The sequence below is a fragment of the Pteropus alecto genome, unplaced genomic scaffold, assembly GCF_000325575.1.
Source record: "Pteropus alecto unplaced genomic scaffold, ASM32557v1 scaffold8, whole genome shotgun sequence".
Classification (NCBI taxonomy): Eukaryota; Metazoa; Chordata; class Mammalia; order Chiroptera; family Pteropodidae; genus Pteropus; species Pteropus alecto.
Window position 1 is genome coordinate 2,981,526 of NW_006494609.1, and position 27,538 is coordinate 3,009,063.

The 27,538-nt window shown below is 35.2% G+C and overlaps 1 protein-coding gene across 1 annotated transcript in view; it reads left to right on the forward strand.

Moving 5' to 3' along the window:
- Positions 1-26,830, forward strand: part of YLPM1 (YLP motif containing 1) — a gene marked incomplete at its 5' end in the record, with an annotated part of 59,798 nt that extends 32,968 nt beyond the window's left edge. The window contains 15 exons of the mRNA XM_015599581.1: positions 5,884-6,304; positions 6,417-6,509; positions 6,733-6,928; positions 7,410-7,528; positions 8,410-8,564; positions 11,052-11,114; positions 11,404-11,523; positions 11,759-11,935; positions 12,023-12,106; positions 12,383-12,466; positions 14,610-14,690; positions 17,806-17,857; positions 22,821-22,951; positions 25,911-26,093; positions 26,418-26,830. Coding sequence (XP_015455067.1) covers positions 5,884-6,304; positions 6,417-6,509; positions 6,733-6,928; positions 7,410-7,528; positions 8,410-8,564; positions 11,052-11,114; positions 11,404-11,523; positions 11,759-11,935; positions 12,023-12,106; positions 12,383-12,466; positions 14,610-14,690; positions 17,806-17,857; positions 22,821-22,951; positions 25,911-26,057 — 1,923 coding nt within the window. The remainder of the gene's footprint in view (positions 1-5,883; positions 6,305-6,416; positions 6,510-6,732; positions 6,929-7,409; positions 7,529-8,409; positions 8,565-11,051; positions 11,115-11,403; positions 11,524-11,758; positions 11,936-12,022; positions 12,107-12,382; positions 12,467-14,609; positions 14,691-17,805; positions 17,858-22,820; positions 22,952-25,910; positions 26,094-26,417) is intronic.
- Positions 26,831-27,538: the final 708 nt, after the last annotated feature.

Here is a 27,538-nt window from a genome sequence, read left to right on the forward strand (position 1 = left end):
TACTGATTTTGGTGAGAATTGTGGCCAACTGCTTCATCTAAAATGGGCAGCCATTATTCTACTCTGCTGATTGTTGGCATGTGGGAATGTAGGCCATTGTTACCAAATCTCTTTAAAATTTGCATTTCTATATGAAATACTTTGCTTTGTACATAATGGCAGCTAATTCAGATTTTGTAAATTGATGTGAAAGCCAAATTAAAAAACACTTTCTAGGCCATCTTTGGCCCATTGGCCACCATTTTGCAACCTCTAGTCTAAAGAGTATTGAATAAAAAAAAAAGTAACAAGAGACCTTTTGGTTGGATAAAAGAAAAACATGACAAGTAGATGAGATATTAGAATAGACTAATGAGGCAGGTTGTAGAGCCTGTCTTGTAGATCAGTTTATAATTATAGGTCATAGATGACTTATCAGCCAGCTACATAAAGGCAAGAGAGTGTTACCTTTATATTTTCTTTGTTGACTTATATTTTCCTCTGTTGAAGCTAAGAATGGTTTACCTGAAAGCATCCTCAGATTGGAGCTGCTTTGTGAGCACTGTAGAGCAGTGGTCTCCAACCTTTTTGGCCAGGGACTATGAGAATCTAATGCCTGATGATCTGAGGTGGAGCTGAGGCAGTGATGCTAGCGCTGGGGAGCAGCTGCAAATACAAATGAAGCTTCGCTTACTGGCCTGCTGCTCACCTCCTGCTGTGTGGCCTAGTTCCTGATAGGCCACAGACCAGTACTGGTCCACAGCCCAGGGATTAGGGACCCCTATTGTAGACAGTTTTGGAACAAGATTTTTAGGTCTCTTTTTTTGGATTCTATATTAATTGTAGTCATCTAGGAATGGAATAGACACACCTTACGTACAATGGCAATTTTGTTTGTTACAGGGAACAGAAAGAACAGCTTCAGAAGATGAAAGACTTTGGGTCTGAGCCACAGATGCCTGATCACCTCCCACCCCAAGATTCAAGATTGCAAAATACATCTTCAAGACCTGGAATGTATCCGGTATGGAAAATGTGTGCTCAGAAAATGAAATGATTTCTGCTTTGTATATTATTTGTTTGTTCTTTGATCTTATTGTATTACAATAAGTATAAATTTCCTCTACAAAATATATACATTTTGGAAAAATAGAAAGCTAATAGTAATTGACTTTTGAAAATCTTGCTAAATATGGTCAAAAGTGTGATAGAAATGCTTTTTCCCCCAGGTTTTGATAAGTACACCAAGCACCCCTGAACTATATGGCTTCATGTTCACAAAATTGTAGAATTTTTCTAATAATCCTTTTTGTTCAAATAGTCCTGTGTTCCATCTGGGCAGTGCACGGGCTCCCCGTGAGCCCTGCTCAGGTGAGCCTCTAGTCTCTCTACCTCTTTAAGCTACTAGTCCTTCAGCTAGGGAAGGGATCGAACATCATGCCCCTGTTCAGGCAGTAAAGACGGGTGTTTCTGTTCAAGACTTTTAAGTTCTCCATTTGTTTTGCTTTTGTTTTGTTGTATTTTTTTTTTTTTTAAGCCAGTGATGAGCTTTAAAAATGTTATCATGCAAATAACTTTATTTCAACACAGTGAGAGAAAAAAACACTTGAATCATTTCATCAAATAACTCTCTTCCTTCTCATTGTTCCCTTTCATCCTGGTCTAACACAACACTTATAGTTGTTGACAACACTGACCACCATGATGTTGAATCCCAAATCATATCTCCCAACCTATGTATGTATGCATCCATCTGCTACAGAGTTTCTCTCTGTGGGCGTGTCTCCTGTCAAGTTCAGGTCATTCAAAATGGAGCTCATTATCATCTTCCATTAAATTCGTTCTCCTCACCATCACCTAGTCACCCAAACTTGAAACCTGAAATGCAACCTGCCTCTTTCCTCTGTCCTATCCTTTTATATTCAGTCATTCGGTTGATGGATTTCACTACCTTTTAAATATTGTTCAAATATTCTAGCCTCTACTTCCTCACAACTTCAGTTCTAGCTTTCATTAGTTCTTACCTAGATTATTGCAGAAGTATCTTAATTCATCTCTCTCCATTGCATTCCCCTCTGATCTGTTCTCCGTTCTGTTGCCAGTGATTATTTTATTTTTTGAATCAAATTAGGTGTAATTTACATATAATAACATACTCGTTTTCAGCCCACCTATTTTAAGCCTACAGTTTGAGTTTTGTCAAATGTATACAAAAAAGATAAAAAAATTGTGTTTGCTTTGGCAGCATATATACTAAAAATGGAACAAAAGATAAATTTCCAACACCCTGAAAAGTTCTCTCATACCCCTACGCTCCACTTTAGGCAGCATTGTTGTGACTTACAGCCGAAATGGACATTTTAAAACAAATCTCACCATGTCGCGCCCTGGCTTTAAAACTTTTCAGTATTCCCCCATTGCTTTCAGGATAAAATCTAGATTCCTTTGCATGGCCTTTTATGTTCTTCCTGTGTTGGCCCGACCTCTGCTTATCCTTACTTTCTACTCCACTCGCTTACACTCCACTTTCCTTCCATATGGAGCTTCTCACCATTCTGTGAGTGTGCCAGGCTCTTCTCCATGCTTTGCACATGCATGTAGTTCTCTAAACCTAGAGTTTCTTTTCTTTCTCTTCCTATTTCCTTCACCAGCTAGGTAATTCTCATTCATCTTTTTGAACTCAGCTCTGTACCTTCTTTTCTACTTAAAAGTAAGATAGTTGCCCTCACACGTACCTCTGACATCTCATATGGCCCTCTGTCATAGCCCTTATCGTATGGTATTTTGATTGCTTTCTTGTCTGTTTTTCCTTCTAAACTTTAAAGCCCATAAAGGTAGGAATTATTATTTTTTTTTTATCTTTGTATCTCTTAACAAATTGTAGAAACTCTAGATTATAGATCTCCATTTTTGTTTTATTCACTTAACAAATCATAAATATGTTTCCATACTGCTACATGCTTTATTATTTTTGATGCATACTTTATTAAAACTATTCCATTTCTGTTAGGCTTTTGTTTCTAATCTTTCACTTTTATTAATAGTATAACTTTAATGGATGTCTTTGTGTTAAATTCTTATTTCAGATAACTTCTTAAAAGTAATATTAGACGCCCAAAGTGGGATACTTCAGTTAAAGAATAAGGACAGTTTTAATGATTCTTGTAATATAGCCAATAGCTCTCTGAAATAGTTGTATAACATCTATCCTATAACCCTGCAAGCATTAGCTACTTAATATTTTTGGTAAATTTAATAGTTCTATTAAAATATTTTAATACGTATTTTTGATAATTAGTGAACATGAGTATTTTTCCACATTTGTTAGTTATAGTTCTTATAAAAATTCTATTTTTGTTCTTTACCAGTTTATCTGTTTGACTCTTAAGGTTTTTCTTTCTAATTTGTATTATCCTTCATATAATACAGATAATCCTTCCTAATATAGATACTATAGGAGTATTTTGTTTCATTTTGTTTTTTACAAATGTTTATGTAGTATGAAGAAAACACTTTGTGTTTTCTTTGTAGGCATAGTCTCAAGTGTTCTTAAGATATTTAAAACATATCTGGATAGCTGTACTCCAGACATGATAGCTTTGTCCTATATATGCATTTTCTAAACAGTTTAAAATGGCATAACCTAAAATTTACTTTTAGATGATAGCCATTTGTCTTTAACTCTAGCCTGCAGTGGCCTCTAATTAAATTATGTTTTTTTTACATTTTAGCCAAATCTATTTTGATACTCAAAGAACACAACCTATATATGAATAAGAACATAAGTTATGTGTATTGTTGGCTTTCCATGGTCTAAAATAGCCGTTGATGAAGAGCAAACAAACCAGAAACAGTGAGCTCAGAGAAATGGATAATGAGTGTTTGAATCAGGCTTGCAAAAATTAAAATGAAATTTGACAATTTGGTTTCTATACTGAGTAGATAGGCCCTATTTGCCAAGAGGTTCTACTATCTTCTTAAAATACATTTCTGTTGACATTTGTTGATTGCTTTGGAAAAAGGAATGTAAACATTGGACACAACAGTGGCACTCCTGGGGAAGATTACTGGATGTCCCATTTGGTTTCTTTGTTTTATTGTTTCCTGGTGCTCATGTTGTATGTTGATACCAGCATTACCACAAACTGCTATTGTCAACCAGATAACTAAACAGAAATGAGGAGGCTAGCTAGAGTTTGTTTCTCCCACTGCAAATTTGCTATTTTTGCAGAGGAGGTAGGTCACCAGAGTGGGAAGATAGTTTATAGCAGAGGTTCTTAACTAAGTGATAAACACCAGATTTACCCATGTAGGGTTTTGTTTTGTTTTTCTTTTAAACTAATGCCAGTATTTCATGCACAGAAATTCAGTAGGTTTGGGGTGGGCCTGAGACATTTATATCTAAGTGGCTAGCATGCTAGTTTTTCTGGAAGAAGAATGAGTGGTACATTGGGAGAGTGGGTTATAGTGTTGAGGCAGTTTTTTCCCTTTTTAACCACTAATTGAGGTACAGTTTATATACCATATAATTTGCCCATTTTAAGTATGTAATTCAATGATTTTTACTAAATTTACTAAGTTGTACAGCCATCACCAAATCTAGTTTTAGAACATTTTCATCACCCCAGAAAGATCCCTTGTGCCAATTTGCAGTTAATCCTCATTCCTACCCCAAATACTCAAAGCAACAACCAATCCACTTTCTGTCACTACAGATTTGCCTTTGCGAGCATTTCATTTAAATGAAATCATACAATATGTGGTCTTTAGTGTCTGGCTTCTTATACTTAGCTAATGTTTTCAAGGTTCATCTATATTGTAGCATGAGTCAGTACTTCATTTCTTTTTATTGCCAAGTAATAATCTATTGTATAGATATACTGTGTTGTGTTTATCCATTCACTAGTTGACAGACATTTGGATTATTGAATAATCCTGCTATGAATATTTGTGTGCAAGTCTTTGGGTGGGCGTGTTTTTCTTGGATAGATACATGGGAATGGAATTGCTGAGTTTATGGTATATTTATGTTTAACTTTTTGAGAAACTGTTAAACCATTTTCCATACTGCCTGCAGCATGTTACATCCGTGTTAGTAGTCTAAGAGGGTTCTTATTTCTCTACATCCTTGTTGTCATTTGTTATTATCTGTGTTATTAATTATAGCCATTCTACTAAGTATGAAATGGTATCTCATTGTGGTTTAAATTTGCATTTCCCTAATTACTTATTATGGTGAGCATCTTTTCATATGCTTATAGGGTGTTCATATCTTCTTTGGAGAAATATCTATTCAAATCTTTTCTCATTTTTAAGTTGTCTTATTAAGTTTGTAAGAGTTTTTATATTCTGAATATAAGTCCTTTATCAGATATGTGATTTGCATATGTAGTTGACCCTTGAACAACTTGGGCATTGGGGACACGACTCCCACCCTCCAGCCTCCACCCCTATATAGTTAAAAATTCACATATAACTTTTAATTTCCCCAAAATTTAAGTTGTCCTTTGGTATCTTATGGGGGTTTGGGGATGGGGTGTTCTAGGACTCCTCATGGATACCAAAATCTCCGAATCTATAGATCAATTCATATAGTCATCCACCCCACCCCCAACACACACACACACTTGCACCTGTGGACTCCCAACTGCGGATCAAAAACAGTACAGACATCTGTTGGGAAAAAAATTCATGTGTAAGTGGATTTACACGGTTAACACCTGAGTTGCTCAAGGGCCAGGTATATTTTCTCCTTATGGTGTATTTTAAAGCACAAAAAGTTGTCAATTTTCAGTCCAGTTTATCATATTTTTCTTTTATGGATTGAGAACCAGATTTTCATTTTCACTGATGTGCAAAAACGGTGGTATCCTCATCCACTAAGCTATTTACTCTGTTCTCCAGCCTCCAGGGTCCTATAGACCACCCCCTCCTATGGGTAAACCACCAGGTTCAATTGTAAGACCCTCTGCTCCACCAGTAAGATCATCTGTTCCTGTGACCAGGCCGCCTATCCCAATACCACCACCACCACCCCCTCCTCCTCCACCTCCACCTCCTCCTCCAGTGATAAAGCCACAAACTTCAGGTATGGAACAGGAACGCTGGGATGAAGATTCATTCTATGGCCTCTGGGATACAAATGATGAACAAGGACTGAATTCGGAATTTAAATCAGAAACTGCAACAATTTCATCTGCTCCAGTGTTACCACCCCCACCTGTTCACCCTTCCATTCCCCCTCCCGGCCCAATGCCTATGGGTATGCCACCAATGTCCAAACCACCACCAGTGCAGCAGACTGTTGATTATGGCCATGGCCGAGGTAAGTAATGGTGGCAAGTTTGTATTTGGGATTCTAAAGGAATTGTTGGCTTCAGCTTTGCATTCCTTAAGCTTCACCCTTACAATGTTTTATCCCTGATTTTGTTTACCAGATATATCCACTAATAAAGTTGAACAGATACCCTACGGAGAGAGAATAACTCTGCGCCCGGATCCACTACCTGAGAGATCAACTTTTGAGACAGGTAGGAGTCCCAGAGAGATTAGTATTTTTAAACCTTTAGGGCTTAATTATTACCCGATTGCCTTCTGGGAAGATTATCTGGGCCTCCCTTTAATATAGCTAACAGATTTGTGAGTTGAAATTAGGGCAACTGTTTATACTAGTTCTAAAGTTAAATTTGTACTTTTTTGCCTTCATTTCAGAAAAAGGGATATAGTTCTTATTTTGTACTAATTGTTTTGTAGAGCATGCAGGCCAACGCGATCGTTATGATAGAGACAGAGACCGTGAGCCTTATTTTGATCGCCAGAGTAATGTCATGGCAGATCATCGAGATTTCAAGAGAGATCGGGAGGCACATAGGGACCGCGACCGGGATCGTGGTGTTATTGACTATGACCGGGATCGATTTGACAGAGAACGCCGACCTCGAGATGATAGGTATGCTATGAAAAACATCTTTGCCAGGTGTGCAAATTACCACATACTTAAGTTCAGCAAAAGTCGGTATATCTAAAGGAAGTTTAGTAAATGACATATTCTTCTCATGTGTATAACTTGGAGAGGGAAGAGCAGTTCTGGCCCAATTTTCAGGAAACAGATGCTTGAATTTTGCCAGCTTGAATTCCAGAGCATTAAATGGGGGAAGGAGATAGCCAGAAAGGAAAGGAAATTGTATTGTCAATAAAGGTACAATCATTACTTAATTAGTAGGCAAACAATTTATTTTTGCAACTTGTGAACTCTTTAGATGTGTATATGCAAGGAAGATCTAAATGGAAAAGCAAAGTCAAAGTATGAATGTTAACTATGTATAGTAATTACTCATAGGGAAAATTAAGCAGATAATGGTGTTGCATTATATGATAAAGACCTCCAATTATTTTTTATTTACCATATCGCTTACTGTTAAACCTTCTAGGACTCAGTCATATCGAGATAAAAAAGACCATTCCTCGTCCAGAAGAGGGGGATTTGATCGGCCATCTTATGACCGAAAGCCTGATCGACCCGCCTACGAAGGACCATCTGTGTTTGGAGGTAGAGCCTTATTAGCTGTAAGAGTGTGGAGAATTTAAACTGGAAATGCTTTCCGTTGCAGATGTGGATTTAAACTTTCAGAGTAAAATGACCTTATAGAGATGGCAGCATTGTCATCAAAAATAGAAATGTAATTAATTAATGAAGTAAAACAGATAGCTTTTTATATTATTAAAGAAATTTTGGAAAATAGAAACAAAGTCACTTATAATCCCACTACCCACTAAATCACAACTATTATAATTTTATATATTTCCTCTCATTCTCCACATATATATTAATGAAGTTGTAAATCAAAGTATAAACACAATTTATCATTCATGTTCCCATTGATATTGTGCCATATATATTTTTCTATATGTAAACTTATTATATTAATGCTCTGTGATATTCTATTGAGTCAATAAAATATAAAACCCTTATTATTGGACATTTAAGTTGATTTTAGTTTTCTGCTACTCTAAATTACACTTAAACTAGAAACTCTTAGCTGTTGATAAGATCAAGCTTCCCTAAGTTTGTGGCTCTTGTTCTTAAAACTGTAAAGTGGAAGTTACAGACAGACTATAAGTCATACTTGGAACTATCCAGCAAAGTATGTTATTCTTCTGTGTCCTGTTGCTTAACTTTTTTCCTAAATTTAATACAAACAAAGGTGAATTTAGTATTTTTTAAAACATTCTGTTTGCCTGACATCATACCTAAATCTTTTCATTTTCTTGATTTCAATAGATTTACATTACTTAAACTTTCTCTAATTAAGGTTAAAAGTGCCCCCAAATTATTATGAGTTATATTATCTTAGGATGTGTGGAGAGGGTTAAAAATTTTAAGTAATTGTTATATAAAAAGTGATTTTTTTTCAACTGCTGGAATCCTAGGAGAACGAAGAACTTACCCAGAGGAGCGAATGCCCTTGCCAGCTCCTTCACTTAGCCACCAGCCACCTCCAGCCCCACGGGTTGAGAAGAAGCCCGAGTCTAAAAATGTGGATGATATTTTGAAACCACCTGGTCGAGAGAGCAGACCTGAGAGAGTGAGTACTATGCAGTTGACTAGTTTTCCTGCGAATCAGAAGCTGATAAGAAATCTTTTTAATATCCTGAACATTTTTCTGTAACATTCGGATTCAAAGCATCTTACCATCTCCAAATCATCATATAATCTCAATAATTACCTACCCTATAGAATCTAAGAAGTTAGAGCTTAGTTGCTTGGCAAAAAAGAAAATAATTCATAAGAGCTCAATTAATTGCATTTTGAAGAAGGGAAAAGTAGATTTAGTTTTATGGTATGTGGATCACAAAAGAGGGAGAATTAGACGCAATTAGCTTACACTTATTTTCCTAGTGACCTACAAATGTACACTTAAGTTTATCTTATATTGCAGAATAATTAGATTTCATTTCAATAAACTAATACTAAAGATTTCCATCAGATATTTTGACTTTACACACACACACACACACACACACACACACACACATATATACACACGCATACATATATATGTATATGTGTATGTATACACACACATACATATATATATGTATGTATATGTGTGTGTCATTTTAAAATCTATTTCATTTGTTATAAGTATAGCTAATCCAGCTTTTTTCTGTGGTTGCTGTTTGCATGGTATATCTTTTTCCATCTTTTTATTCTCAATCTGTTTGTGTCTTTGAATCTAAAGTATGTCTCCTATAGACAACATATGGTTGGACTTCTTTTTTTTTTATGCAGTCTAACAATTTCTACCTTTTAATTGGATTCTTTAATTCATTCACATTTAATATAGTATTGATATAGCTTGACTAATTCCATTTTTGGATTGTTCAATTGAATAGAAACTGAATTGATTTTGCATATTGGTCTTATATCTGGAAAACTGCTGAATTCATTTATTCTAATAGATTTTTAGTAGATTCCGTAGGATTTTCTATATACAAGATAATGGTGGTTTTACTTCTTCTTTTCCGATCTAGATGCCTTTTATTTCTTTTTCTTGCCTAGTTGCCCTGGCTAGAACCTCCAGTATGGTGTTAAACAGATGTGATGAGAGTAGACACCCTTGTTGTATTCCTGATCTTAAAGAGAAAACTTTCAGTTTTTCACCATTAAGTGTGATATTAATTATGGGTTTTCAATAGATGCCCTTTATCAGGTTGAGAAGATTCCCTTTCATTCTGATTTGTTGAATGTTTTCCTCATGAATGGATGTTGGATTTTGTTGAATGCTTTTTCTGTGTTGATAAGATTTTTGTTTTTTATTGTATTGCATATGATTTTATTCTGTTGTATGTGATTTTTATTTTTTATTCTCTGATATGATATATTACATTAATTGCTCTTCAGATGTTAATTTACATCCCTGGGATAAATCTACTTGGTCATGGTGTGTAATTCTTTTTACATATTGCTGGATTCAGTTTGCTATTATTTTGTTGAGAATTTTTGCATTCGTATTCATAAGAGATATTGGTAGTTTTCTTGTGATATCTTTGTTTTGGTATCCGGTATCTGCCTGATTTGAAATGCTGGCCTCGTAAAATGAGTTGGGAATTGTACCTTCCTCTTCTGTTTTTTTGGAAGAATTTGTGAAGAGTTGGTATTCTTCTTTAAATATTTGTTAAAATTCAGTGATGTAGCCGTCTCCACCTGGGCTTTTCTTTGTGGGGAGTTTTTTATTACTAATTCAATCTTTTCACTTGTTATATAGGTCTATTCAAATTGTCTGTTTCTTCGTGGGTTTGCTTTAGTAGTCTCTGTCCTTCCAGGGATTTGTCCATTTCATCTAAGTTATCTAACTTATTGGCATACAGTAGTTTATCGTGTTTTGTTGTAAACCTTTTTTTATTTCTGTAAGATTGGCAGTCATATTCCCTATTTCATTTTCGATTCTAATAATTTGAGTTTTCTCTTTTTTTCTTAGTCAGTCTAGCTAAAGGTTTGTCAATTTTGTTATTCTTTTCAATGAACCAGCTTTTGGTTCCATTGATTTTCTTTATTGTTTTTCTGTTCTCTGTTTTACTTTTGCTCTAATGTTTATAATTACCTTCTTTCTGCTTGCTTTAGGTTTAGTTTGTTCTTTTTCCGGTATTGTAAGGCGGAAGGTTAGATTATCGATTTGAGATCTTTCTTTTTTGTTAGTATAGGCATTTTTTATAGCTGTAAAGTTCTTTGTAAGCACTGCTTTAGCTGCATCCCATAAGTTGTGGTATGTTGTATCTTCATTTTTATTTAACTAAAAGTATTTTCTGATTTTTCTTTTGATTTCTTCTTTGACCCATTTGTTATTTAGGAGTATGGTGTTTAATTTTTGAATTTCCCCAATTTTTTCTGACTGCTAATTTCTAATTTTATTTTATTGTGATCAGAGAAATACTTTGTATTATTTCTATCCTTTCAAATTAAAGTTTGCCTCATGGCATATCATGTGGTCTATCCTAGAGAAAGATTGTTAACTATAAATTTTCACTGTAAAAAAAATCTTCCGAGTGATTGTTTTTTCATTGTGTTTCAGATTGTTGTTATAATGAGAGGATTGCCTGGCAGTGGAAAGACACATGTTGCAAAACTTATTCGAGTGAGTATGGGAAAGCCAAAGAATCAGTTGCTTTTGTTAGCCCCTTGCCTTCTTAGCAAGCAGCAGGATACTGATAAATATATTTCCCATTCGATCCATTCTAGTTGACCCATGTGGTATGTGCTGTCATATAAATTTTGATATTTTTAGGTAAATATTTTTGCCTCTACTTGATTTGAAACCACCAGAGGATTGCATATTACTTAACCAAGAGAAGGAACTTTAGTGTGAACATTTATTAATTTATTCCATAAATTCTCTTTTACTTTTTCGACTATATGATTCTTAGGATAAGGAGGTAGAATTTGGAGGACCTGCACCCAGAGTTCTAAGCCTGGATGATTATTTCATCACTGAAGTAGAAAAAGAAGAAAAAGATCCAGATTCTGGAAAGAAAGTGAAAAAGAAGGTATGGTATAATCTCAGATTACATCCTGATTCATTGATAGTAGTAAAAAGAAAACATGTTCAGAAAGAAATGTGGCTTTTTTAAAGACAAAGACTTCTTTCTTTTTCGAAGACAAACTTAGTACTCAGGTGTGAAGAAATTACTACAAAGTCATCTCTGTCCAGATGCTAAGCAGGGAAGAAGTTTAACGTGAGTCTTTGCTTTTGCTAAGCATATCTCTTTTGGGGGATCTTAGGTAATGGAATATGAATATGAAGCTGAGATGGAGGAGACCTATCGCACCAGCATGTTCAAAACTTTCAAAAAGACTCTGGATGATGGCTTTTTCCCCTTCATCATCCTGGATGCCATCAATGACAGAGTTCGACATTTTGATCAGTTTTGGAGTGCAGCAAAAACCAAGGGATTTGAGGTATAGACCTAAAATAATTTTAGAGTACTTTGCGTTATCATGAAAGCGCTGTATTTGTTTGAGTAATTATTATTCATTCTTTCTTAGGTGTATTTGGCTGAAATGAGTGCAGATAACCAGACTTGTGGCAAAAGAAATATTCATGGAAGAAAGCTTAAAGAAATAAATAAGGTGATTTTTGGAAATATAGAAGGTGTTCTAAATTTCATTTAGGCTGTATCATCACTGTTGTGTAGAAGTTTTTGTTTATCCTCTTCACTTTCGCAATATCTTTTCTGTCTGCTTTAGTAAATGTTTCTCTTCCTTTGTATCTAAGTGAAAGAGGTGGCCTAGCTCTTCCTGGAGCTAGCCCGTTAGACTTCACAGTATTAGTTAACTTGTCTTGGATGCTCAATTGGTCTTTGAGTAGTTTCCAGAGATAGCTTGACCTCCTGAATCTCTCAATAGATGGCTGATCACTGGGAAGCTGCACCTCGTCACATGATGCGTCTGGACATTCGTTCTTTGCTTCAAGATGCTGCTATTGAAGAGGTGAGTGTCTTTTGGCTCAGAGGCAGTGCAAAAGTGACCTTTTTTCACCTTTTTTACTTTGAAAAGTTTTTTAACTATGGAAAAGTCGAGTGAGTAGTATAAGAAAACCTGTACAACTTTTATCGAGATTTGCCAATTAATATTTGCCACATTTTTCTCTATACAATTTCCTCTCACTCCTCCTTTTCTTCCTCCTCCTCCTCATTATTATTACTACTATTATCACTATTTTTGTGGAACCATTTGAAAGTTAAGTTGCACCCCTAAATATTTCAATGGTATCCCAAGAACAAGAGCATTCTCTTAAAAAACTAGAAGTCTCGATGATCAAATTCAGGACATTTAACATGGATAAAATGCTATATTAAGTAATGTAAATTTTCTGAATTATCTCATATACAGTCCATATTAAGATTTCACCAGTTATTCCCATAATGGTGCTTCATAGCAATTTTTAAAAATCCAGGATCCAGTCCTTTAATATAAAAAATAGTTTTTCAGCCCTGTCATTGTCATGAGAGACAAAGAATTTTTGAAGAGTAAAGCTGGTTGTTTTGTAGAACACCCCTCAGTTTGGGTTTGTCTAATGTTTCCACGTGATTAGTTTTAGGTTAAACATCAGCAAGAATACTAAATAAGTGATGTGTCCTCAGTGCATCATATCAGGAGCCAAATTATGTCAATTTATTTTATTATTGGTGATTTTAAATGTTGATGACTTGGTTCAGATGGAATCCATCAAATTTTTCTACCTTTTTCTCTTTGTCATAAGTAATCTGTAGGGGAATACTTTGAAACTGTTAATTTCTGTTCCCCAACAAATTTTTATTCATAGATAATTCTTGCCTAAATTATTAATTTGGTGGAAGTAAATCTTTATCAAAAAGGAGAGTTTTCTCTTTTAATCAGTTGTGTACATCTGTTTTATTCGATCTCCTATGAATGAGAATTGTCTGTATTCAATATTGTCATTGTATTTTTATGTGTTTTTACCTCCTGTGCCACTCCTCTACCCATTTTCTTTTGGCTTATGTTCAAGCATTCTCCAGAGACCCTCACCAAAGATTTCCATGACAGTGGACAATTCTCACTTCTCCTGGGGCTTAATTTTATAGCCACATATGACAAATTGACCACCACCTTGAAAACATTTTTCTCTTGGCTTCTTTGAGTCCACTTCCCCTGGTTTTCTTCTGGCCTCTCTGGTCATTTCTTTTCTGTCTCCTTTGCCGACTTTTCCTGCTACCCAGTCCTTAAATGTTGGAGTTCTTTAGGGCTCTGTTTTTATTTTACACATTCTATATAGGTAATCAATCTTTCCGGTAGTTCAGATTGCCACTTATGTGCCCTTAATATTAAATTGTAAAGACTGGAATATATTTTATCAATATCTTAATAACAGCCATATCTGAGTGGAAGTGAGTCTATCATTTTCCAAATTCTCTACCCGAAAAGATTTATTACCCTGGTACACCTCAAACTCAACCTACCCAATATGTAATTCATCTAAACCTGTTCCTCTTCTAGTATTCTCTATTTTAATAAACAGACCTACCAATCACTTTCGTGCTGAAACTATGACTTTATGTTATCCTTGACTCTTTATTCTCCATTATACCAATACTCAACCAACCCTGTTGCTCCACTGTGAAGTCTATAAGTTTTTTCACTTTTACCTTATAAATACCTTTCTAATCCATCTGCTCTGTTTGCACTGCTACCATTCTGGACCAAGCTACTATCGCCGTACTTTTCACTATATCCTTTCTTACATTTTGAAATTTGAATCATATGTTTTACTTAATTGGAAACTTGCTAAAGATTTTAAAAAGAAATCCTAGCAATTCATAGGCATGCAAAACAGATAACCATCAACTTAGGACAGATCATTATACTTCATAGGAAATTATAAAGATAGATATCCCAGGAAAGTGAAAGGCAGGAATATTATTCTGTCTATTATCAGTTCTGTTTCAAAGTTTAGGGTATTAAAAATTACTTAGTATGTAACAATGAGTCTGTGCTGTCTTGCTTTGGGCTACCATGGTCATTTCAGATCTCAATGAGGGATTCAACATTCTCCTAAATGTTAAATCAATCTTTTTTTTTTTTTTCTTTTTTTGTGGTTATTGGGGTGGTGTAGGTAGAGATGGAAGATTTTGATGCAAATATCGAAGAACAGAAGGAAGAAAAGAAAGATGCAGAAGAAGAGGAAAACGAACTGGTAGGAGACAGACCAACCACTTTGAACAAAGTGTCTCTTTATTAAAGTTCTTAGGGGTTTAAATTCAGATCTGTGGTCAGGTTTATTACGGTTGATATGCACCTTAATGGTAAAAGTTTCCGTAATTATCTTAAAGGAGACTTTTGGATACTTTTTATTTTTCCCCTGACCAAAAGAACCCTCTACTGTGTTATAAGAAAATTTTGAGAATGCTAAGCAACTTACCCTTGTACTCACTCATCTATTTGTGGATGACTTTAGGGGGGAGTCTACTTTTTAAGAAAATCAATTACATATGAAAGAGCATTCTTACATTCCAACAGGTTTGTGGCACAGCCTACCCAACATGTGCATAATTGTCTCTTTGCTACAAGATTTCAAAATTGAGTTTCTGTCAATTGAGGCAGAAGAACTTATTGAATGAGGAGGCGGAGGGTTGCCACAGACTGCTGGATTTGTTCTTCTGCATTTTATTCTTTTAAGTGATGGGGAAAATGATTCGATGTGTAGACGGTGCATTTTGCTTAAGCTGATTAGAGGCTTATGTAGTGTGGGTTCAAAGTTGCCCTGTACCTACTCTAAATACTTTCGATCACACCTCTTAGAGATGTTTGCCTTCTCCCATCATTCATGAATATGTGACTTATATTTATGTTGCTTTTCAGTGTTTGCTAAATGAGGTTCAAAAATTAACAATTCCTGGGAATAGTGTTGCTTTTTAAATTCAAAATATTATTTGGTTTATTTAATATTTCAGCCTTTGCTAAAGCTGCTTCTCATATTTTGAAAATGTACAGATGGAGAACCCTGATTCTTACCCCCACTAGAGAATACAGACTCTTTAAGGAGTGGTCCTATTAAACCCATGTGTGATATAGAGGACTGTGGATAGAAACTGTGTTTATACAGAGATGGTGTTATCCTCTACATTCCTAGATTTCCTATGTGGATTAAAAAATAAGCTTGAAAGTTAATGGCATTTGAGTCTCAGTATGGTTTTTTTTTCATTACACAAAGTATTTTTCTTAATTAGGTTGTATTTTGACATATGTGATGTAAGATGTAGGCAGTAAATTCACTTAAAGGTCCACGCTGTTCTGATGTGGCTACTTGCAGCGTGTGTACAGAAAGTGACCATGTGAGAAGTCTATAATGTTAGGTCTTTGAAGATCCGTCTTCTTTTGTGGAGATTTCAATTCAGGATTTGGTTCATAATATCTGACTTGCTTAGGTAGAGATCAAAACTTAGAACTCTTAATTGAATGTACTATTATTTTTAAAAGTAAAACACACCGTAATACTATATTTTTACATCAGAAACATGGCAAGGAAGCCTTAGAACTCTACCCTGCTGGACTATCTCTTGTATTTCCAAGTGGCTTAACATTTTAAGCAGTGAGAAGATGATGTAGTTTTAAGTAACAACAGAGTGTTTCCAGCAAGAGGATGTTAATATACTCATTTTGCTTATATTTGTTTTAAAACTTCTCTTAACCCATTCAAAAATGCAAAATCCAGATCTTCTACTATTGGGTTCTATTCCAAGAGTAAAAGATTCTTGGAGAATTTTAACCAAAGGGTTAAGAGCAAGTCTCGTGTCATTCAGACCATTTTAATGCAATTCTCAGTAAACTTTGCATTTTCTACTCTGTGCTGATTACTACAGCTGGGTGAAAGTCAAACTTCTTGGTTAAGAGAATACTTTTTGGGGATCATCGATTTTATATTTTGCCTTCATTAGTGCTTCAGTGAACCTAGTAGCTACGTCTCAGAATTTATAATTATTCTAGTGATGCTTAAGGTTTTCAGATGATTTTTGAGGTATAACTTGTACAAATTTCATCGATACTTAACTTTTAGCACCATCACTTCAACATAGCTTTGTCTTGGTTTGTTCTCAAAATCTATTTGAAAAAAATGGTATAACTTATAACTTAAAATACTACCTAATGAGGTGAAATTGAATTATTAGTCTGGCTTAAAAACTAGAAACGTGTAAGACCTGTAGGTTTCCAGGAAGAATGATGATGCTCTAGTAAACCTACACAGAAGCTATTGTCATGAAATGTTCAACATACTTTCCAACTTACCTGTGTGTCAGTATAGTCTATGAACTTGAACATTCCCAATAGTAGAGAGATACATTGATACTTAAAAGAAGATGCTGACATCTTTGAAGAACCTGTTCTACATAATAAGTCCTAGTATTAAAGTTCCTTATGTTAGGGTCTAAATAGAGACTCGAATCCAGATGAAGAGGGGAAGCATCGTAAATTAACATGGAAAAAACATATACTTGCCAGGTGAATAAACTGAAAGGATTACTATGTAGTTAAATAGGTACATTGGGAAATTTGGAAAGCTTACAGGACTTTGTTTGAAATAAACTACCCAGTTATTTTATTACATAAGATATAAATTGCCTGTGGAGATTTCTGGTTTTTCATGTAATGGGAAAATGTAATTTTAAAAGATATCAGAAATAATAATCAGTTTCCAACTAATGGAAAAGAAATGTTCTGAAATTGATTCATTAAAATTAGTCTTTATAAGATCTAACTGGTAAATGAATTGAGTCATTTTAAAATGAAGTTGAACTTCATAGTTGTGTTCAGTGATACCAAGTTTTCTCCTTTCTTTTGAATATTTACAATTACGCTGCACTATAAAGTAACTTTCGAAAAACACTCTTTGGACCTCATGGCTAACATCACTTGAGAATAGCAGTTGAATTAGAAAATAACCTAGTATTATAAATCCTCTGCTATCTGAATAATATTAATGTTAGCACAGTAACCACCATACATTCTTACCATATTTACTATACAGCTGTTGTTCAGACTACAGTTGTGTGTCTTGAACTGTAGCTGCCTCCAAGCGCCTTCATGATACTATACTGAAGTGACAACTCTGAAATCTGGGCAGTGAAGTTTGGTGAATTTGGTAATTCAGTTTCTTCAAAGATAATGAGACTATGTTTTCCCTAAAGATATATTTATAGCTAGCGAGTGGAAACTGAATCCATTCCCAGTTTTAATGCTTTTCCAATTCAAAAGTGATATGCATGTATGTGTCTTTTTCTAACCCTTCGAGCTTCTCTCTGTGTACGATTTAGGGTTACATTCCGAAAAGCAAATGGGAGATGGACACATCTGAGGCAAAGCTAGGTGGGTATTTCCTTTTTCCTGTTTTTATATGTGATACCTGATGGTAAATGGTCATAGATCTTTCTGCTGTAAGAAGAACAAATTTCCCACAATGTCAGCTTAAATCAAGATTTTTGGCCTACCTTATTTACATTCTCAGTCTATTTTGCTAGCTTTCAGGTTAACTAGTTATATCTTGTGACAGAGTGAAAGGAGAGTATTTTTAAAAACTACCTTCAGTACCATTTAAAGTTTTTAGAGTAAGCAGAAATATGTGATAGATTTAGTAATAAAATACCATCACTTCTGAAATCCATTCTTTGATATTAATCAGAAATGTTGGTGCCGATGAGATTTCTGCTTTTCTAAAAGAATATTTAACTGCAGTTCAAAGTAGAACCATATTGTGAATATTTTGGGTAGTAATAGTAATCATAATAATAAATATTGAAACTTAAAAATTAATTAAAAGGGAGTTATTTTCCTCGTAAAATAAATTAGAGTTTCTACATAGGAGGTGGTAGTTATATAATTAAGATTTTTGAGGAGCCTGCTTTATAAGATTCCATTTATTTTTCCTTCACCTTGCCCTTAGTGCCACATTATAAGATAAACTGGTTAAAATGATTATGTAAATAAAAATTTGGAGTTGCTTACTGTGAGGTTCTCTATCAAGCAGAAAATCATACATGTCCAATGGATTTTCCTCTAATATTTTATGGTAATACTGCACAACATTTTTTCAGTTTCTTTGTTTTTCCCTCACTTAAAGCCATTTAATATGTGGGTTTAGATGTATTAATAAATCTAGGGAAATACGATAAGAACTTTTTGAGAAGATTTTCCTTCCCAATGTATGAAGTATGGCTGTCAGTCTCTGCATTTCTCTTTCTGGTACCATGCTGTATTATTTCAGAACCGAAGTACACATCTAAGTGTCTTAAATTTATAGAATAAATTTGAGTCATTAGCTGCTTTACTGTTTGGGACACACTGTGTTTCTGACATCAGAGGTGTGAATTTTATACATAGTCACATAGGCTGTGCCTTTTATTTTCCCCAGCTGATCGTGTTGGCAATTGATGTTGACTGGGTCCTATGTTAAAAGATAGTTCCATAGACTGTAGTATACTATATTATTGGGACAAGTGCTTTGTTGTAAAGTCTAGAATTTTTTTCTAATGTGTGTCATGTGAAAATTAAATGTTACTGACATATTTTTCTACTAGTCTTCCCTCTGTGGGAAATCTTAATAACCAATTATCTCCTTCCTTAAACTTTTAAAGCCTTTATAAGTACTTAAATGCAATTAAGTATATAGGAAAATAATAATCACAACGTATTTTTAATAGTAATGCTTTAGGTCTGCTTGTTTTGACATTAGATTAAGAATGTTTGAAGTTTTGTACTTTTAAGATAACCTGAAAGATCATGTCCTCTTCTAATTCTCTGAATAATGATTATCTTTTGGGGCAAAGAGAGATGGATTATAAAGAGACAAAGGGACTGTAAAAGTGATAAATATTTTAGCTAAACATATAACCACAGGCCTTATATAATATATGATTTAGGATAATGCTTTTTTAAACTTGAGCCAGTCCATTTTCTATTTTTCTTTCTAATTTTTAAAGAGAAAGGGAAGTGGAATTTAGTTATGATTGTTCAAGAAAATATGCTATTAATCTTGGTATTGGTTTCTGGGAAAAATTCTGGCCTCTCTACCATTTGCTTCTCAGAAAATGCATTTTAGAATTCCATCCATTTTAAAGACAGAATGTTACACAATGAATTCCAGAAATGGGTTTGTTAAGTAAACCATTTCAATGAAAGGCACTAAGGATCTAGTAATGAATCTAGAAAATAAATTCTAACATGTTTGCAATTGGACCTTTGTTTATTTTTAATGAATGACACTGACGTTTTGTATAATGACTTGCATCTTGCACCACTGTGTTATCTTGAGAGCTAATTCACCTGTGGAGAAGAGCAAACTGAGTGTGAGCATTATTAAAAGTGCTTGCTTCTTTGAGATTGGTCCATGGAGCCAACTGAGAAGAGAATTCTTCTCTAAAATAGGATCATCATCTGAGAATTAGCTTATTTATGTTGCCTTCCTTATTATAACAAATTCAGCAGATTTGATTACCAGCTACATTTTATTTTTCTGGGTACTTTACCACCACTAAGTTACTCTTGGTAACATGGTTATGCTGGATAGAAACATTAAGCCTTAGCAGTGGCATACATTGAGCCAGAAGAGCTGAATCTGTTACTGAGGAATTTGGATTCACAAATGAGTCTGCCAATGAGAAAATACTCACTTACCTATAATCTTTCAAGGAGCGAGTTAAATCTCATTGCAGATTCTTAATCTGTGTTCATTAAGTACAGTATACAATTCAGCCTATATTTGAGTGTTAAATCAGAAGTGCCACAGTTTACAAAATATTCACAACTGGCCTGAGCTACATCTTTCATGGGTGTCATGGAGTTTTTGAAGACTTCTGCCTGTGACCCCCCTTCAGTCACATCTGACTGACTCCTCCCCAGCTGGGATCCAAGCACCCTAATACAGGGGTGGGTGTTATATGCTGCATCAGATGCTGAGATTCAGCATTGAAACTACTTATGACATGATTCAGGTTTCTTCATATCAAGTCCTTTTGTTTCTCATCTCTATCATTTGTCTCTGCTTATGAGTTATTGTGTATTGGCCTTCTACATGTCAGGAAGTTTCATCTCTTCACAGTCGAAATGCAGTTATTGCTTACATAAGCACATAACCCTTGTATATTCACTAGGAACAAATTTTCAGAAACACCATTTATCTTTAGAAAATATATAAATGAATCTAAAAGAAATTTTCTGTTGTGATATAATAATATCTACTGTTCTGAAGATCTGTTGACTGTCCAAATTGGGTGTTTAAACCTTCATCTTCATCTTAAAACTTCATCTTTGAAACTCAGACTTCTGAAAACCATTAGTATGAGTGTATTGGACACCAGTCTTCTTCTGTAACTAACACCCCTGATTCCTCTTCCTTCACCTTATGTCATACATCTGTGTGTTTGGGTTTCCAGGATGCCATGTGGAAGAGGTATGAACTTTCTTCAGCCCCAGGAAGGAAACTAAGCATGCGTGCACAATACAGTTTCAAATTAAACATTGTAAACAGGGGTGTTCAGACTAGAAATACATGCTCTTCTGAACTTCCGTGTTGCAAATATGGGACGCCTGGTCTGTAATTCCTGTCATATACCCAATGTATGAGGAAAAGTTCTTGCAGTTTTCACACTGTCCTTCTGCATTGCTGCCTGGCCATCCTCTATTCTTGGAATTGAAATATGAAAAAGTTTTTGAAGTGTGTTAATGTCAAAGTTGATCTTATTAGTTGAGAAATCCTCTGAAGTTTATTTAATAAGTGTATTGGACCTTCCTACTCTTCAATAATACTGTACACTGTCGAACTGAGAACAGTTTTATTGTTTATGGGACTTCGTTGGTTTACTAATACTACATCCTATGTCCCTGTACAGTCAAGGGCGTCTCTTCTTTAAGATCCTGTATAATATGGCCTGTCATATACATGTAGATAGAGGCATTTGGTACAGCATGTGATTTACAGAGGAGATCAGGAAACTGTTTCTGTTGAACTCATCCTTGTTAAAATTTTTCCAAAGTGATATGATAAAAATTTCTTGAGTTTTGTAAAGTATTGTAGTTTGCCTTGCTGATTTTTCAATAATACCACTTTTGTGGGGGGGCGGTTAGGAAATAAAAGCTTTGGCAAGTATGCAAAATCTTACTGGTTTTTGTAGCCTGTATGATATGGTACAATTAATTAGTTGTGTGTGAAACTTTTGCATTTGAAACATAAACTCACCCTCTCTCCTCCCACTGCTTCCATTGTACTTTTCATAGTAAGTTCTCTCTAACTTGGTATCTCAAAGATTTCTATTATATATACTCTGCACCCTTTATGGAGTTCAATGAAATGTGGTTATTGTTTTTCTGAAGTTTTCAGGGTTTTCCTTTATTGACTTGCTTAATAATAGTGCGTTCGTATAACTACAGATGATTCAAAAGTGTGGTGCTTCCATGTAACTAAAAATATCTATCATAATATTTCACATGTAGAATTCAAAATCAGTATTAACAACTAATAAAAAAAGACCACACATTTTCATTTCATGTTCTTCTTGAAGACACCTAAACTCATATCTCATAATTTCTGAATCAACAATCCCTGTTCATTTCATTGATTACACTGTGGGGCCCTTGGAAAGTTTAGCCCTCTCAGATTGAGGATTCAGAAAGAAAATTCAAATCTGATCATTTTGGCTGACTAGCCCTTAGCCTTAGAATGGTCAACATCACATCATAGTATAACCAAAGAAAGTGACGATTTGTATAATCACCTTACTCATAAACATTAAGTCATAGTGAATCTTCTCACGGAAGTCTAAATCCCAAGAAACTGTTAATCTAAAACCCTTTAAAACATTAGTGTGGCTCATTAAGTTTTTTGTACTACCTGCTTTTCATATAACACAGTATCACATGTGATTGCAGATCAAGTGGGTGCTGTTAATATTGTGTTAAAGAAAGAAAGTGATGGAAGAAATTAATTTTAGAAAAACCCAACTCTGCATTTTCCTTCAGAACATGAGAGCAGAAATGTTGTGATTTGGGGGGTGGAGGACAAGGAGACCGGGAGAGAAGTGCCTTTTCTTACTCTGCCTGTATTTGTTACTTAAACCAACATCATAATGGCTGCCAGTATGAACACCAAATAAACAATGGAAATTGCACAGAACTTGATGTATCTCAGCCAAGAAGATAGTTTGGATCTGCAAGTGATGCTGCTCTCAAAAATGTGGATGTGCCCTCTGACAGTGTTCCAGCCTTCTTTCCCTTGTTTGTGTGTTGTGTGTAAACTCACACTCTTCCTTAATGCTGCGGCTCTGTGTTTGTCCCTCAGACAAGTTGGATGGCTTGAGAACTGGTACTAAAAGGAAACGTGACTGGGAGGCAATTGCCAGCAGAATGGAAGATTATCTTCAGCTCCCTGATGATTATGATACTCGTGCTTCTGAGCCTGGGAAGAAGAGGGTAAGAGACTTTTGTCAATAACTGCCAAAAGATGAAGGGTCTATTTAGGCATCTGGTTTTAGAAAGTTATAGACAGTCATGCGAATGCTATTTTTCGAGCAATTTAGTTTATATTATATCATATTACACATCAGAAAAATGAGTCAAACCTCACAAATTATCAGATCAAAATGTACAAATAACTTAAAAATGGAGAACAGCCTCACATGGCTAGTATGTGGTCAACCTTAAAGTAGTTTGAAGTAGCCGCTTGTGCCATTCTGTCATGGGGCAAAAGAGCCAGGTGCAGAGTAGAATGTTAAAGGGAATCTGTGGGACTTCTTCATGAATTAATGTAGAGGGTCCAGGAGTGGATAGAATCTTCAGGGTTCTGGCCATAAGCACTCTATGTATTTGGTGAGTTAGAGAAAACTGGGGAGTCAGATTTGAGAGTGAAAAAGTTTAGTGAGGGATCAAATAAGTCAGAAATGATACTAGGACTCAGGACTCAAATTTAGAAGTTCAGATAAAAGTAAATGTTTCAAGAAGTAAAGAATTGTCCATTGTTAAATGATACAGAGAAGACAAGTAAATTGGGAGCAGAGAAGTAGCTATTGGATTTGGCAACACGAAGATCATTGATGACTGATCAACAATCAGTCAAGTTTTCTTAGAGAGTTGGACAGAAGCCAGTTTGGAGCTGATTGAAAGAGAAATGAGAAATGAAGAAGTATAGACAGCAAATGTAGACAACTTTTTGAAGAAGTTTTGCTATGAAAGGAAACAGAGAAATTAAGTCAGATAGGTCATATTCTGTAAAAGTATAGTATATATTCTATACTTTTGTTCTAAAACCAAATAAAGCAAAAGGGACCATTTATATATGATCTGCATAAGCCTTTCCAGCTAATCTGTCTTGAGGTTTCTATATAACTATATACAGATATACTTAAATGGCTTCCTAGGTGCCATTGTTTGTACAATTAGTTATTTATCCAGTCCCTTATTGGTGGATAATTACACTGTTTTCATTTTATTGCTAATATCACTACTGTGGTGAAAGTCATGGTGTATATGTTTTGGCATCTTTTGAAAGTGATATATATCCCTAAGGTGGATTTTTAGCACTAAAGCTGCAAGCTCATAGAATATGATTTATCATTTCTGACAGATATTGTGAGATTGCTTTCCAGAAAGGTTACATCTATTTATACACCCACATGTAAGTAAATGCCTATTTTTCCACACTTGCCCCCACAGTGCTGTTATCAGGCTTTTTTTTAACTTTTGACAATCTGATGGGTGAAAAAAAGTTATCTCATTTTGTATTTCTTTGATTAAGGTTGAGGTTGTGTATCATTTATCTTTATACATCATTGCTTTTTTATGAATTTCCTCAGTACTTTACTAGTAAAAGAATAAGAGAATAAAAATGCCAGTAAACTTTGTTGTTACAGTGGATACCATTACAGAGAACTCCAGGTTTCAAAGGTCTTTCAAATATTTCACAGTCCCTGGGCCTACCTTTGTGTGGCTTGCAGGGGTAGGAAAGGGAGATCTGATAAGTGGCCTTTTTTATGTGCCCAGCTCCACCCAAGGACTACTTGTACTGATACCTCCATTCCGGTGTTAAGGTTCAGGCAGCAGTAGAAAAGCTTTTCCTTAGGAATAATATTTTGGTGTAGTTCTAGTAATAATGAATACTCTCAAATGAGAAATATTTTGCTCTAGTTTATTTTTAGTTAAGTAACTGTCACCTTCAATAAGGAGTATGTGATCCCATGTAATTTACTTGTTAAATTGGATGAGCAAGGACATTTGAGCTGTGCACATCCTAGTTCTTTAAAGTGGCTCTACTTTAACTCTCCTCCCTTGCCTCTCACCCTCATTTCAAATAGTTTTTAACTCCCAAACCACTCACCAAAATCAACATCTGAGCACCAGGAGATGCTACAGGTGGCAAGGAATGCAGAATTCATTGCCCATTCCTTTCCTGGGCTCTCTTGATTTCTATAACTCACCTTTTTAGAAATACCAGGTGGGTTTGTGGGATTAACTTCCACTATAAAAAAAGGTCATTCTTAGAGTTAATCCAATTAGAATTTTACTAAAATGGTTAGGTTTTAAAATATAATTTATTTATTTTTTTTAAGTTTCACTTGCTTAGTGGGCTCTAAAATGGTAGCTCAAATGGACTTTTTTGTGTTTCTTTGATGACTATGGAAGGTAAATATTTTCCTTTTTTTATTTGCTGAACTCAGTTATTTTAGAAATATTTTTAGTGACAGTGGACAAAATATACGTATCTCAGACCTTTCAGTGTTAGTCAGAATTTTTCTATACTATAACATTTCTTTTTACAGTTTTAAATAAATGGCAAAAAAAAATGAGATTGCAAATCTCAATAACAGAACCTCTAGAAAGATAAAGAGCGACACTGTCATTTACAGAGCCATTTCTGGCTAAAATTTGTTATTCTGTAGGCACTGCCCAAGTGGTGCCACAGGAGGGTTAGGGGCCAGATTCAGGGGGACCTGTGTGCTTGGATTTTATTCTATAGATAGGGGAAGAATTTAAAGCAGATGAGAGTCACAACTTTGTATTTTAGAGCGATCACTCTGGCAGAATGGATTGGAAGAAGTGCGAATACAGATAGGAAGAGGTTAGTGTTTTTCTAAGCACTGAACTAAAAAAGAGGTCACTGAACTAAAAAAGAATGACAGAAGAGATGGAGTGGACAGAGCCAAGCTGAGAGATGAACTATTTGGGAGCTGGAGTGGTTAATACTTTGTGGTTGACTGGAGAGTTTTCTTTCTGTAACTTAAGTTTTCTTTCTATACCTTTCTCCCAGTTAATTTTTAATGTTTTAAACTCCTAGTTTCATATTAGATATTCTACCCCTTAGACTGTCCAGAGAGAGAAGAGGCCCTATGCATATTTATGTTCCCTAAAGCCCAGCCTAATACTTTGTTCTTTTTAGGTGAGATGGGCAGACCTGGAAGAAAAGAAGGATGCAGATAGGAAAAGGGCCATAGGTTTTGTGGTCGGACAGACTGATTGGGAGAAGATCACAGATGAAAGTGGTCACCTGGCTGAAAAAGCCCTCAATCGAACCAAATATATATGAGACTTAGTTTTTGAACGGAGTCATTGTTCCTCTAAGGTAAGGGTACATAGTCATATTAATAACCTGCTGTGTGGTTGTTTTGAAAGGTTTGAGATAAAGAAGACAGCATGCTTTGTTAAAAATGCTTCGCTTTCTGTATATTTTCTGGTTCTAAAAGAGTAAGTGTATGCTAGTTGCCAATATTTACAATACAGAGTATTGGAAAAGGAAGCAATTTTCTGCATCCTGACTCACTTTAAAAAATATAAGACTTGAGAAAAGCGTGGATTCTGTAGATTTTGCAAAGGAGTGGAGTGATGAGATAGATACTAAGGTCTGCCTGTTTTTTCCTGGTGTGACAGCCTTTTCTTTTCTTTCCAGGTGGTTCGCTTTGAGGTGATCTGAAGCCAAGGCCTCATGGAACTTCGTTGTGTGTCACCTTGCTTCCACGTTTCAGTTTTTGTTTTATTTCTACTGCTTTAGTTTTTTAAAGTTCTCCAGTGTCCCCCAAGAGGTATTAGAATCTTGCTGTACCTAAGCAAGACCTTAATTTTTTTTAAAACTATTTTGGGGAGGGAGGGGGTAATAGCTTAACTGCTGAAGCCAGGTGGGGATCTGCTGGAGGATTCCAACAAAATATTTTCTCCACTGTACAATGTCACGGACTATCTCTATCATTATTGCTTTGTGGCTGTTTTTGTTTTTTACTGTATGTAACTGGTAGCTGATTGTACTAGGATTAAAAACAATAAACTTTCACGATAAAGCCGATGAGATTCATGGGCTATACAGCATGGGCCCCTTTCTCTTTTCTTAATTTTATTTTTATTGTTTTTTTAATATGGTGTGTTCTAATTACATGCTAGCCGTATATCCCCAAACATCTTTCCCATTGAATATTATGTAGCTCAATGATTTCATAACATATGTTGTAACACAAGGCTCAGTGATGTTCAAAACACTCATCTTTATTTTATTACTGATTTCTTTCTCTGTTTTTGTATCTTAAAGACTAGTAGAGACAATTTCAAATATTCATCACTTCCCTGGAGCACATCTGTTCTGTAACATGATGTTTTTGTGTTTTATTTTCTTGATCTCCCCTCTTTTCTTCTCTCTCTTTTTCCCTTCCTCTTTTTACTTTCTCCTTTCATGCTGTTATGTTTTGATTTTTCCCTGCTTTAACTTTGATTCCTGATGGACAGAACTAATGTACTCCATGGAACTCAGAAGCTTATTGCCTTACTGCTGAACTTGAATTGTTGATTTTTTAATCAAGGTTGCAGGGAAGGAGTATGGAGATGGAGAGCCCTCTGGCAGGTAGCCTGTAAGCCTGTCAAGTCTTCAGGTTCTTGCCAGATTGCTCATGATCGGAAAGCATGGCCTTCTACACAGATTTCCTCTCATGTGGATAGTACCAGGCGGAACCTAGAAACGTACAGAGCTAAAACCCAAATATCATTCCTATTTAAAAACAGAAAAGGAGCTCTTTTCCCATTTTC